Consider the following 14,430-nt stretch of genomic DNA (forward strand, 5'->3'; position numbering starts at 1 on the left):
GTTGTGAGGGAAAATCCCAGTAGATCAGCAGTTTTTTAAATACTCAGACCTGCTCTTCTGGCACCAACAACTATGCCGTTCAAAGGCACTTAAATCCCCTTTCTTCCCCATTCTAATGCTCGGTTTGAACTTCAGCAAGTCATCTTCACCCCGTCTAGTTGCCTAAATGTATTGAGTTGCTGCTGTGTAATTGGCTGATTAGCAATTTGTGTTACCAAGCAATTGAACAGGTGTAAAGTGGCCAGTGAGTGTATGTATGTATCTCTATGTTAAAGACCTTAGCACCTAAGATCTCATATCTTTGTGAGCCCTTATAACTTTTTTATACAATATTTTTTTTTTATCATTTTTCTCAGATAGTGTTATGATTGGCACTGTTCTTTTAAATGTATTTTTGATGTTTTTTCCCCTATATAAAGTAGAGCATAACAGTTAACCAGAGCTCTTAAGTCACGCTACCCTGATGCTCGTTAAATTAAATTGTGCTCTAGCGAACATGTTTACTTTACTACTTCTGACACGTGCAAAGTGCCACGATATAACCCTTTTTGCTTGAGTGCAACAGTTAGCGCACCACTCGTAAGAATCTTTATCTAGCCCTCAGTCAGGGAAATCCCCCAGTGCTCATTGCCAAAAGTCTCCGGAATATGGGTCACAAACCACTCCTAAAGCTACAGAAAGGCAAAAGTGCTGGGTAAGAAGCACCCACTACTTGTTTTACTGAATGTGTGTAGTGCTTTTACTTTATCTTTGCAAATAACAGAAGCCTGGTGGTGCCACTTCTGGAGTCATGTAACTAGATAGAGACCCTTTGTCCCCACATGAGAAGTGAACTAATAACACAGACAGGTCCTAGGACCAAGCATTGTGGCATACTAGTGGTAAAAGGGCAAAGGATTTTGCAGAACCCTAGTATATGTTGATATTACGGTTAAAGATGTAGAGAGATAGACAAGATTACTGCGTCACTAATGCAAAAAGAATGGGGGGTCTGGAACAGGTGAAGGTAGTGATTAATACCCAAATCTGGTGATCAGGGAGAAATTATTTTCAGAGTTTGCAGTAGGTAATTTATCACATTGGTAATTGGAGTCTTTTTGGGCTCTTGGTGGTGGTGGGGGGTGAAAGCCAAACTGCATAGTTGGAAAAGAAGAATATGATTTTATGAAGTGCTCTAAACATTTGTATTCAAGCCTTTCAAGATGTTTTGTGGTGAAACGGACTAGAGAGATAGGGTTTTTTGGAGGGGGAACAAATATGGCTGTTATTAATCCAAACATCACACATTTGTTTGTATAGTTATTATTAATATTATCATTTATTTGTATAGCGCCGCCAAATTCAGTAGCGCTGGGTACAATGATAGGGGTATACAATGACAAGGATTTGTGATAAAATACAAAACATAACAAAACTAAACAAATCTAGTACAGGAGGAAGAGGGCCCTGCTCCGGAGAGCTCACAGTCTACAGGTTTAGGGTGCAGAGACATAAGGTTGGGGTAACTTGTCACACCGGTTGTAGTTGCAGCAGTGAGTCAGGCAGTTCATGTATTAGTTTGTTCAGATGAAGGATGGAGGAGAGATGGTAAGCCTCTCTGAATAGGTGGGTTTTCAAGGATCGTCTGAAGCTATACAAGGTTGGAGACAGTCTTATGGAGTGGGGTAGAGAGTTTCAGAGGACAGGAGCACCACGTGCAAAGTTTTGGAGGTGGGAGTGGGATGTAGAGATAACAGGAGTGGAGAGACGTAGGTCAGAGGTTGATCGAAGAGGACGGGATGGGGAATATTTCACGATGAGAGAGGAAACATAGTTGGGAGTTAGACTGTTGAGTGCTTTGTAAGTTAGGGTTAATACTTTAAATTGTATTCTGGAGTGTATGGGGAGCCAGTGTAGAGACTGGCAGAGCGGAACAGCTGATGTAGATCAGCGACTTAGGTGGATGAGTCTAGAAGAAGCATTCATAATAGATTGGAGGGAGGAGATGCAGTGTTTTGGAAGGAGTAGTTTGCAATAATCAATGTGAGACAAAATCAGGAAATAAATAAGTATTTTTGTAGTTTTATCGAGTAAGGAAGGGATGAATTCTGGAAATTTTCATAAGTGTGAATGGCAGGATTTGGTAAGTGCTTATACAGTATATGTGGGTTGAATGTGAGTTCTGAGTCTAGTGTGACCCCCAAGACAGCGGACCTGGGGTGAGGTATTGAGAATAGAGTCTCCAACCGTCAGAGAAATGTCAGGTGTTGGACGTCTCAAAGAGGGGGGAATAAGAAACAGCTCAGTTTTGGACAAATTGAGTTGGAGGTAGTGTGAAGATATCCAAGAGTAAATTGCAGAGAGGCAGTTGAAAATCTGGTTGAGTAAAGAGGGAGAGATATCAGGAGAGGAAAGATAGATTTGGGTATCATCAGCATATAAATGGTACTGGAATCCAAAGGAGGCTATAAGTTTTCCAAGGGAGGATGTATAGAGAGAGAAAAGCAAGGGGCCCAAAACAGAGCCTTGCGGTACTCCAACTGAGAGAGGCATAAGATCACAAGATATGTTGTTAAAGGAAACTGAAAACGAGAGGTTTGAGAGATATGAGGCAAACCAGGAGAGGGCCGTGTCTCGGATGCCAAATGAATGTAGTACTTTTAAGATGAGAGGATAGTCGACTGTGTCAAAAGCAATGGACAGGTCAAGAAGAATTAGTAAGAAGTAGTGGCCTTTTGCTTTAGCTGATAACAGGTCATTTGTTACTTTAGCAAGGGCAGTTTCTGTTGAGTGTTTCGGGCAGAAACCAAATTGTAGTGGATCAAGAATGGAGTTAGTTGTGAGAAATTGAGTTAGCCGATTATAGACCAGTCATTCCAATAATTTTGAAGCAAAGGGAAGTAAGGAGACCTGTCGATAGTTGGAAGGCGTGGAGGGGTCAAGCGAGGGCTTTTTTAGGATTGGTATGATTGACACATGCTTGAATGTATCAGCAAATGTGCCAGCGGTGAGAGATTGGTTAAAGAGATGAGTTAGGGTAGGGGTTTGTAAAGTAGAGAGAGAGGGAAGAAGTCATGAAGGAATAGGGTCAAGTGGGCAGGTTGTTAGATGAGCCAAGGATAGTAGTACAGAGATTTCTTCCTCTGTTACAGGAGGGAAGTAGCATAGAGTTTTGTTAATAGAAGGGGTGGGTAGGATTGCTAGATTTAAGGGGTGTGAGGTGCCGATATCTTTTCTAATGGTGTCAATTTTATTTTTGAAGTGATCAGCAATAATCTGAGCAGTGAGGTTGGTAGTGGGTGGGGGTGCAGGCAGACTTAGAAGGGAGTTAAAGGTTGAGAACAGCTTTCTGGGGTTGGATGCATGAGATGACACAAGGGAGGAGAAATAGATTTGTTTGGCCAGGCTGAGTGTAAAGTTGTAGGACTTAAGGATGAATTTATAATGCCGGAAATCAGCACAGGTGCATGATTTCCTCCACTGCCGTTCAGCAGCCCGTGAACATTGCTGAAGATATCTGGTCTGTTTGGTGTGCCACGGTTGCCGTCGAGTGATTGATGTACGGCGAACAGTGGAGGGTGCAGCTTTGTCAAGTGTTGATTTTAGTGCCAAATTATACTGTAAAACCACGAGGTTAGGGCAAGAGAGGGATGACATGTTGGAGAGCAGATGATTTTGTTGAGTGGAAAAGTCTGTAAAATCCAAGTCATTTAAATTCCTGTAAGGTAGCAGTTTCTTGGGGGCTTGCAAAGATGTAGCAGGTAGAGTAAGAGAGAAAGTTAGTAGATGGTGGTCAGAGAGAGGAAAGGGGAATCAACAGAAGTTGGAAACGGCACAGAGATTAGTAAAGACTAGGTCTATGGAGTTGCCTTTGGGTTAGTGGGTTAATTTCGTATATAATCATTACATATTTGTTTAGCTAGATACAGTATATGTTTATTGGAATATAAAAATATTAATTCTGACTGCATTCAATGAAGATATCCATTGGTATTACACACCAATGTCATAATGCACAGAAAGCTGTAACAATCATCAGGTTGTTTATGGCAAACACCTATATGATGCTTTACTTTCCTCACTCCATATGGTATATTTTCCATGTCAGTGGAGTTGATCATATGCAAACCTTGATCTAATTATGAGTGTTATTGTAATGATATGAGTGCATCCTTTTTGGTACATAATTTTAGCATGTAGACCTGCATGTGATTATGTACAAATTATGAAATATTCAGTTTTTTGTTTATTTTTAAATATAAAGAACACACCTTTAAAATATGGCATGCACACTTTTGAAGTCACAAACAGTGAGAAGTAATACAATTTAAACTCTCAAAATATTTTATGCCAATTTAATATGCAATATAGGTACATTATAATTCAAAGCATATCTCGTATTTCTATGTAACCTTTGGCTATTGGGAAATGCATCTGTTTGCGCTATCTTTGCTCTATTTAACTAAAAATGGTAAATATTACAAAGATCAAATGATGTAATACAGTATATACACACAGTAAGTATTATATGTTTTCTTTTACAGTGAATTGGCTGAACAATTTGAGATCCGCCTTGTGGGAGCTAGTGGAGGTGCTGTACTCGGCAATAATATAGTTTGCGTCATCACAATAGCTAAAAGTGACTCTCTAAGCGGAGTGATAAGGTTCCTCAACTACAGTCAGATAACTCTTCCAAATCCCAATGTATCTCTCGCTTTGTCACTTGTCCTGGAGAGAACAGGTGGTCAGCTGGGAGATATCCAGGTAAAATATTACGCTGTTTTCATTTTGTTTTAATGTAGTTATCACACAACTAGTATATGTATAATGAAAACTATTATAAAACTATATATTAGTTATCAATATATAGAGAAGTGAAAGAATTGCATGGCATGCGATATGTAGATATCACTTATTTTCTACTTCTGTTTATTTTTTTTGCTTGTGAACATAATTTAAGCCTGTGTATGTTATTATAGTCACTAATATCATTTCATCTTCAAATTCAGACTATAGTTATCAGAATAATAGTTCTGTAATTAATTCTGTCGCCCCTCCCTGATGAATGTAGAGATGGTATATTAGAACAGGTGCAAGGAATTATGCTATTTTAGCCGTTTCTAATCTTACACGTATTTGATAACTTCTGCATGTGTTTTTTTGCTTAAGAATTCAATTAATTCACAAACCTTACAGACTAGTTTCCTATTTATAAATAAAAGTCAAACATCTAGATTACGAGTTTTGCATTAGAGGCTGTGCGGTGCTAACGAGCAGTTTTGTCTCACCGCTCACTTACCTACAGCGCTGGTATTACGAGTTTTCAGAAACCCATCGTTAAAAGACAAGAAGTGAGCGTTGAGCAAAATTTTGCTCATTACTGCACTCCAATACCAGCGCTGCTTAAGTCAGCGGTGAGCTGGTCGTACGTGCTCGTGCACGATTTCCCCATAGGAATCAACGGGAAGAGCCGGCTGAAAAAAAGTCTAACACCTGCAAAAAAGCAGCGTAAAACTCCTTAACGCAGCCCCATTGGTTCCTATGGGGAAATAAAATTTATGTCTACACCTAACACCCTAACATGAACCCTGAGTCTAAACACCCTAATCTTACACTTATTAACCCCTAATCTGCAACCCCTGACATCGCCGACACCTATATTATACTTATTAACCCCTAATCTGCCGCTCTGGACACCGCCGCCACCTACATAATACTTATGAACCCCTAATCTGCTGCCCCCAACATCGCCGGCACCTACATTATATTTATTAACCCCTAATCTGCCGCCCCCAATGTCGCCGCCACCTACCTACACTTATTAACCCCTAATCTGCCGTCCCCAATGTCGCCGCCACTATAATAAACATATTAACCCGTAAACTGCCGCTCTCCCGCCTCGCAAACATTAGTTAAATATTATTAACCCCTAATCTGCCATCCCTAACATCTCCGCCACCTACCTACATTTATTAACCCCTAATCTGCCGCCCCCAATGTCCCCGCCACTATATTAAAGTTATTAACCCCAAACCTAAGTCTAACCCTAAACCTAACACACACTAAATTAAATATAATTTAAATAAATCTAAATAAAAATTATCATTAACTAAATTATTCCTATTTAAAACTAAATACTTACCTATAAAATAAACCCTAAACTAGCTACAATATAACTAATAGTTACATTGTATCTAGCTTAGGGTTTATTTTTATTTTACAGGCAAGTTTGTATTTATTTTAACTAGGTAGAATAGTTATTAAATAGTTATTAACTATTGAATAACTACCTAGCTAAAATAAAGACAAAAGTACCTGTAAAATAAAACCTAACCTAAGTTACACTAACACCTAAAACTACACTATAATTAAATTAACTAAATTAAATACAATTACCTAAATTAAATTGAATTCGCTAAAGTGCAAAAACAAACACTAAATTACAGTAAATTATAAACAAATTACAGAAATTTAAACTAATTACACCTAATCTAATATCCCTATTAAAATAAAAAAGCCCCCCCAAAATAAAAAAAAACCTAGCCTAAACTTAACTACAAACAGCCCTTAAAATGGCCTTTTGCGGGGCATTGCCCCAAAGTAATTAGCTCTTTTACCTGTAAAACAAAATGCAAACAACCCCCCAACAGTAAAACACACCACCCACACAACCAACCCCCCAAATAAAATACTATCTAAAAAAAACCTAAGCTCCCCATTGCCCTGAAAAGGGCATTTGGATGGGCATTGCACTTAAAAGGGCAGTTAGCTCTTTTGCCACCCAAACCCTAATCTAAAAAATAAAACCCACCAATACACCCTTAAAAAAACCTAGCACTAACCCCCTGAAGATCGACTTACCAGGAGACGTCTTCATCCAAGCCGGGTGAAGTGGTCCTCCAGACGGGCAGAAGTCTTCATCCAAGCCGGGCAGAAGTGGTCCTCCAGACGGGCAAACGTCTTCATCCAAGCAGGGCAGAAGTGGTCCTCCAGACGGGCAAACGTCTTCATCCAAGCAGGGCAGAAGTGTTCCTCCAGATGAGCAGAAGTCTTCATCCAAACCGGGCAGAAGTGGTCCTCCAGACGGGCAGAAGTCTTCATCCAAACGGCATCTTCTATCTTCATCCATCCGGCGTGGAGCGGGTCCATCTTCAAGACATCCGACGCAGAGCATCCTCTTCATCCGACGACTAAAACAGAATGAAGGTACCTTTAAGTGATGTCATCCAAGTTGGTGTCCCTTAGATTCCGATTGGATTGAGCTCTCATTCTATTGGCTGATTGGAACAGCTAATATAATGCAAGCTCAATCCTATTTCCTGATTGCATCAGCCAATAGGATTGAACTTCAATCCAATTGGCTGATTGCATCAGCCAATAGGATTTTTTCTACCTTAATTCTGATAAGCTGATAGAATTCTATCAGCCAATCGGAATCTAAGGGAGGCCATCTTGGATGACGTCACTTAAAGGTACCTTCATTCTGTTTTAGTCGTGGATGAAGAGGATGCTCCGCGTCAGATGTCTTGAAGATGGACCAGCTCCGCGCCGGATGCATGAAGATAGTAGATGCCGTCTGGATGAAGACTTCTGCCCATCTGTAGGACCACTTCTGCCCGTCTTGGATGAAGACTATTGCCCGTCTAGAGGACCACTTTTGCTCGGCTTGGATGAAGACTTCTGCCCGTCTGGAGGACCACATCGCCCGGCTTGGATGAAGACATCTCCCAGTAAGTTGATTTTCAGGGGGTTAGTGCTAGTTTTTTTTAAGGGTGTATTGGGTGGGTTTTATTTTTTAGATTAGGGTTTGGGTGGCAAAAGAGCTAACTGCCCTTTTAAGGGCAATGCCCATCCAAATGCCCTTTTCAGGGCAATGGGGAGCTTAGGTTTTTTTTAGATAGTATTTTATTTGGGGGGTTGGTTGTGTGGGTGGTGGGTTTTACTGTTGGGGGGTTGTTTGTATTTTATTTTACAGGTAAAAGAGCTGATTACTTTGGGGCAATGCCCCACAAATGGCCCTTTTTTATTTTGGGGGGGGCATTTTTATTTTAATAGGGCTATTAGATTAGGTGTAATTAGTTTAAATTTCTGTAATTTGTTTATTATTTTCTGTAATTTAGTGGGGGGTTTCGTACTTTAGCTAATTTAATTTAATTTAGTTAATTAATTTAATTATAGTGTAGTGTTAGGTGTTATTGTAACGTAGGTTAGGTTTTATTTTACAGGTAAATTTGTGTTTATTTTAGCTAGGTAGTTATTAAATAGTTAATAACTATTTTGTAACTATTCTACCTAGTTAAAATAAATACAAACTTGCCTGTAAAATAAAAATAAATCCTAAACTAGCTACAATGTAACTATTAGTTATATTGTAGCTAGCTTAGGGTTTATTTTACAGGTAAGTATTTAGTTTTAAATAGGAATAATTTAGTTAATGATAGGAATATTTATTTAGATTTATTTAAATTATATTTAAGTTAGTGGGTGTTAGGTTTAGGGTTAGACTTAGGTTTGGGGTTAATAACTTTAATATAGTGGCAGCGACATTGGGGGCGGCAGATTAGGGGTTAATAATATTTAACTAATGTTTGCGAGGTGGGAGTGCGGCGGTTTAGGGGTTAATATGTTTATTATAGTGGCAGCGACGTTGGGGGCAGCAGATTTGGGGTTAATAAGTGTAGGTAGGTGGCGGCCATGTTAGGGACGGTAGATTAGGGGTTAATAATATTTAACTAATGTTTGCGAGGCGGGAGTGCGGAGGTGTAGGGGTTAATATGTTTATTATAGTGGCAGCGACATTGGGGGCGGCAGATTATGGGTTAATAAGTGTAGGTAGGTGGCGGCGATGTTAGGGATGGCAGATTAGGGGTTAATAATATTTAACTAATGTTTGCGAGGCGGGAGTGCAGCGATTTAGGGGTTAACATGTTTATTATAGTGGCAGCGACGTTGGGGGCAGCAGATTAGGGGTTAATAAGTATAGGTAGGTGGCGGCGACATTGGGGCGGCAGATTAGTGGTTAATAAATATAATGTAGGTGTCGGCGATGTTGGGGGCAGCAGAATAGGGGTTCATTAATATAATGTAGGTGGCGGCGGTGTCCGGAGCGGCAGATTAGGGGTTAATAATTTATTTTAGTGTTTGCGATGCGGGAGGGCCTCGGTTTAGGGGTTAATAGGTAGTTTATTTGTGTTAGTGTACTTTTTAGCACTTTAGTTATTAGTTTTATGCTACAGCGTTGTAGTGTAAAACTCATAACTACTGACTTTTAAATGCGTTAGGACTCTTGACAGGGTAGGCTGCACCGCTCACTTATTGGCCTCCCAGGACAGAATCGTGATACTGGCGCTATGGAACTCCCATAGAAAAAAGACTTTACAAAGTTTACGTAAGTCGTTTTGTGGTAAGGCCAAAGAAGTTTGCGGTCACCCTAAACCTGCAAGACTCGTAATACCAGCGGGCGTAAAAAAGCAGCGTTAGGACCTCTTAATGCTTCTTTTTTACCTTAACGCACAACTCGTAATCTAGCCGAAAATTAAATGTTTTTGATGCAGATTGTTGAAGAGTAAAGCTAGTTAAGCTGATAGTGACAGGAATTTAGGAGATTACGTTTTGCGCTATACCCGGTACGTAAATAACGCAAAAAATTAGCTTTATCGTACTTTCCATAGCGCTGCCATTACAAGTTAAGCCAAAACCTTCTCTTGTTGTGCGTTATGGTGCGATAAGCTCCATACTGCACAAAAACCAAGGCCTGACTTGACATGCTCGTGCACACTTTCCCCCATAGACATCAATGGAGAGAAAGTGTTAGAAAAAAACTAACACCTGTGACCGCAGAATGGGGATTGCCATAACGCAACCCCATTGATGTCTATGGGGAAAAGAAAGTTTTGTTAAAACCGCTAACTTTAACCCCTAGTCTAAACACCCATAATCCGCTGCTCCCCGTCACTAATTAAAGTTATCAACCCCTAATCCGCCACTCCCCAACATCGCTGACACTTAATAAAATGATTAACCCCTAACCCGCCGTCCCCGACATTGCAGACACTAAATAAACCTATTAACCCCTATGCCGCCGGTCCCCTACATCGCAACTACTAAACTAAACCTATTAACCCCTAAACTGCCGGCCCCCCACATTGCAACACACTAAATTAAACTATTAACCCCTAACCTAATACCCCCTAATTTTAAATTAAATTTACAATATAACTATCTTTAAATAAATTAAAACTCTAAAATTACAAAAAATAAAAACTCTAAGATTACAAAAAATAAACAAAATTATCCAAAATAATAAAAATTACCCCTAATCTAATACTCCTATAAAACAAAAATAAAAACACCCCCTAACCTAACAATAAACTACCAAAAGTAGCCCTTAAAAGGGCCTTTAGTAAGGCATTGCCCTAAGTTACTGCAATGTTAGGCTTCCAATTGGCCGCTCACCATCACCGGTTATCTTGAAAAAGCCCAGAACTGGGTGAAACGCGTTGACGTTTTAGAGGCAGTAATTTTTACAACAGTGGTAAGGAAAACCACATGAAGGACCCTTTCTAAACCACAGACAAAGTTTTGTGGAAGAGAATCAACTTATACAATCTACATAACCCGTTCTAATATTGTCACCAGCATCTAACATTGATATATACCATCTTGGAACTGGTGTGACAGCTTGTGTGTCTCTAACACTAAGAGCAAGCACTACAAACGAGGGAATACTATTGTATCTATGCTGTGTATGGGAATCTAGTCCATTACTATTTGCAACAGTCTGTGAGCGAAAGGGAAATAAGTCACATGACGGTGAGCGGCCAATTGGAAGCCTAACATTCCAGCAGCATAAAAGAAATAAGTCTGCACAGCACAGGTGTAATAGGAGAAAAATGGATTACATCTGATTCCAGGACAAACTAAGGTACACGAGTAAGATACAAAAAAGACTGTATACTATTGCTTAAAAAAGACTATATTGTAATATCATCCAGATCACCAACTACACATACTACTTACCACTTAATATTCTCTGTTTAGAGACCTGTGTGTAACACTACTATCTTAAAATTTGGATGTAATATATACAAAAGTGATTGTTCTTTCCAACACATTTTTTTTTTCAGCATTTTTCTCTTTAAGTTTTTAAAAATATTTAAGGATCCAGTAATTAACATATGGTAATAGTCCAAAGTTTTTTTTATATATACTGTATTTTAGTGAGCAAATATTGTCTTTTATATATGCGGTTCTAAGGGAGACGTCCCGATTTTTAATGATTTTTATTGATATGACAGTTAAATATTAAATAAAATACATTTGGTTTATAATATATATGTATATATTGTTTGATATTGTTATTATACGCAATTCTTGGGTATCTTTAGCTTTTTTAGCGCCCTCTTAATACCCCCTTGCATCTTTGTATAAACACTTTTATCACAGCATAGAGGAAGCTGTGTTTTTTAGGAGGGGTTTGATTCCATTCAGTTCAGCGCAATTATTAACCTTTTCTTATTGTTACATTGCCCAAAGTTAAACAGCTCTTTTACATAAAAATTACAAAGTCCCCCTAACAGTAAACCCCCATCCAACCAACCCCCCAAAATAAAAAAACTAAGTCTACAAAAAACCTAAGCTACAAATTGCCCCTAAAGGGGCATTTGTATGGGCATTGCCCTTAAAAGGCCATTCAGCTCTTTTACTGCCCATCCCTAATCTAAAAAAAATGCACTCCAAAAAAACAAAAAAAAACCCTAACACTAACCCCAGAAAATCTACTCACAGTTCCTGAAGTCCGGACATCCATCCGCATCCAGGTGGCGAGAATCTTCATCCATCACGGGGGCATCTCCTATCTTCATCCTGGCAGCGTAGAGCTGTGGAGGTGTGGAGCATCGCAGGTGGCGCGGACATCCAGCATAGAGGATCCTCTTCATACGATCACCGGCGTACACTGAAGTTTGAATGCAATGTACCCGTTTAAAAATGGGGTACCTTGCATTCCTATTGGCTGACATTTTCAAATCAGCCAATAGGATGAGAGCTACTGAAATTCTATTGGCTGATTTGCTTGTGGAATAGCTATACCGCCGCGACTTGTAATACGGGAGACCTGCCATTCCACACATATAGCCTTACCGCACCATACCGCAAAACTGCCAGATTGCTAAAGACGCACATATGCTCCTGTGCTAACATAGGATTACTTTTCAACAAAGGATACCAAGAAAACTAAGTGAAATTGATAGTTAAATGCATCAATCCATTTAAGTTAAATGCTGACTGTCCTTTTAAATGCTCTTGTAAACATCAGTAGCTGTGGCTGACCTGCGAGATTGTTTTGATGTTGCGACAGTAGCATGAATACAAAAATGCATTCACTATTTAGTCTTGTATCAGGGACATAGTATGACCTCATAAGAAACAATGAGCAATGAGTAAAGATTAATGATATTAATTAAATATTTTTTCTTTCGTAAGATGATGAGAGTCCATAGGTGTCCATAACATGTGGGATATATTTCCCGTCACCAAGAGGAAGTCAAGAACCCTCACAAGAGCTTTTAACCCATCCCACCTCCTCTCCCCACTCAGCTAGTTATTGGCCTCTGAGGAGAGAAATTGAGAGAGGTGATCTGCAAGCAAGATTTTATTATTTTCTATCATCATTTCTTGGGAGCTCAGACCCTTTCTCAGCTTCACTAAGGGAAGATTTGAGATGACTTCTACAAGATTCTGAGTGTGGCAAGGGTTAAGAATACCTCTGTTGTGGCACTGCAGAGCCTTAACAGGTGTTTCTGCTGCTATAATTGCCTTCAGTGGTAACGGGGACCCCATCCGTTAGCCTCCACCTGAGGGGTCGCAGGTATATCTGCATGTATCCTCTGCAGTAGATTTACTTGCACTGAACGGGTTATCTGCTGGATCAGCAATCTGTGAGGGAGGAAGACCTCAGCATGCTGGTAAGACACAGTAGAGGGGTGCTTCAATCCAGGTAAGTGACTCAGGCACTACACTTCCCAGGAGCTATCACTAGTACTTCCCGTTTACTGGCACCACATAGCAGGGGGGTCCACAACATCAAACATTACACTTTACCTATGTGCTTAATTTTGGATTTGGGGATCTGGGGGCTCAGAAACTTCCCTTACTCTTGGCAGCTCAGACTAAAATTTTTTGCTCAGGGTGATTTTATTTTTTATTATTTCAAAATCCTGTATTTTCATTTTCTACATTTAATATCTCAACAAGGACAGGGTGTTTACTCCAACCTCTTCATTGTCCCAGAGAAGGAGGGGACCTATCCTTCTATCCTGGACTTAAAAATTCTGAACAAATTTGTTTGAGTACCTTCCTACCTCTAGTTCAGGAAGGCCAATTTATGACAACCATAGACTTAAAGGATACTTATCTGCCCATCCCAATTCACAGGGAGCCTTTTTAGTTTCTTAGATTTGCGTTTCTCAACAAATATTATCAATTTGTGGCCCTCCACTATGGTTTGGCTACAGCCCCATGCATCTTCACAAAGGTATTGGGGCTCTTTTAGCAGTAATCAGAGCTCAGGGAATCTCCATTGCTCCCTATTTGGATCATAGTAAAAAGACAGAGGGGCACCTCATGTATATATTAGTCAATCTCTTAGAAGACACAAGGTGTAATCAATAAGAGTGGGTACTCACATTTGGTAAGAGCACCCTTATGTGCTTGTGGATGATAGCTGATAGATTCAGGTGTATCTGCTCACCTATTCCCAACGATCTGGAACACTCCAAAGAACCAAAAGTAGTGTGTGCAAAAAACACTCTTTGAATCATAAGCAAATGCAGAGTGCCGGGGCAAAACTAGTGCTCCCTTACAACATGCAACTCGTTTCTCAGCCTTAAACAAGTGGCAGTGATATTTTGATTCAAGCTCTATCTCTTTTTCTGCCTACTGCTCATACCCACAGAATGGTTTACTTCAAGAACATGGATGGAAAATCAATGTGCCTAAAAGATCCTTATCTCCAGACAGAAGAGTCTTTTTCTTACCTAAGATATGGAGAGTCCACAACGCCATTCAGTTACTAGTGGGAATATCACTCCTGGCCAGCAGGAGGAGGCAAAGAGCACCACAGCAAAGCTGTTAAGTGTCACTCCCCTACCCATAATCCCCAGTCATTCTCTCTGCCTCTGTCAATGGAGGAGGTGAAGTTTGGTGTCTGAAGAAATTAATTCCTTTTTTAGGTACTTTTCCCTGCAAGCAAGGATTTGGGTTTAGCTGAGTCCATGTCAATTTCTTCATTAGAGTAGTGGTGGCTTTTAAGCAGTTAGGAAGTTGTGAGGTAGTCCTTGCTTTGTTTCCTAACACATTGCTGCCCATAGTACAGAAAGTCAGAGTTGATTACTCTGTTCTTTCTTTTTCTACAGGTCTCTGTAAGGAGTATGTGTCCTTTCATGCCTTGTG

General features: G+C 39.9%; 1 protein-coding gene across 1 annotated transcript in view; it reads left to right on the forward strand.

Moving 5' to 3' along the window:
• Positions 1–14,430, forward strand: part of ADGRV1 (adhesion G protein-coupled receptor V1) — a 1,190,013-nt gene that overhangs the window by 604,658 nt on the left and 570,925 nt on the right. Inside the window, 1 exon segment of the mRNA XM_053699719.1 lies at positions 4,524–4,743. Within this exon segment, the coding sequence (XP_053555694.1) occupies positions 4,524–4,743 (220 nt within the window).

This window comes from Bombina bombina, chromosome 2 (genome assembly GCF_027579735.1).
Source record: "Bombina bombina isolate aBomBom1 chromosome 2, aBomBom1.pri, whole genome shotgun sequence".
Lineage (NCBI taxonomy): Eukaryota > Metazoa > Chordata > Amphibia > Anura > Bombinatoridae > Bombina > Bombina bombina.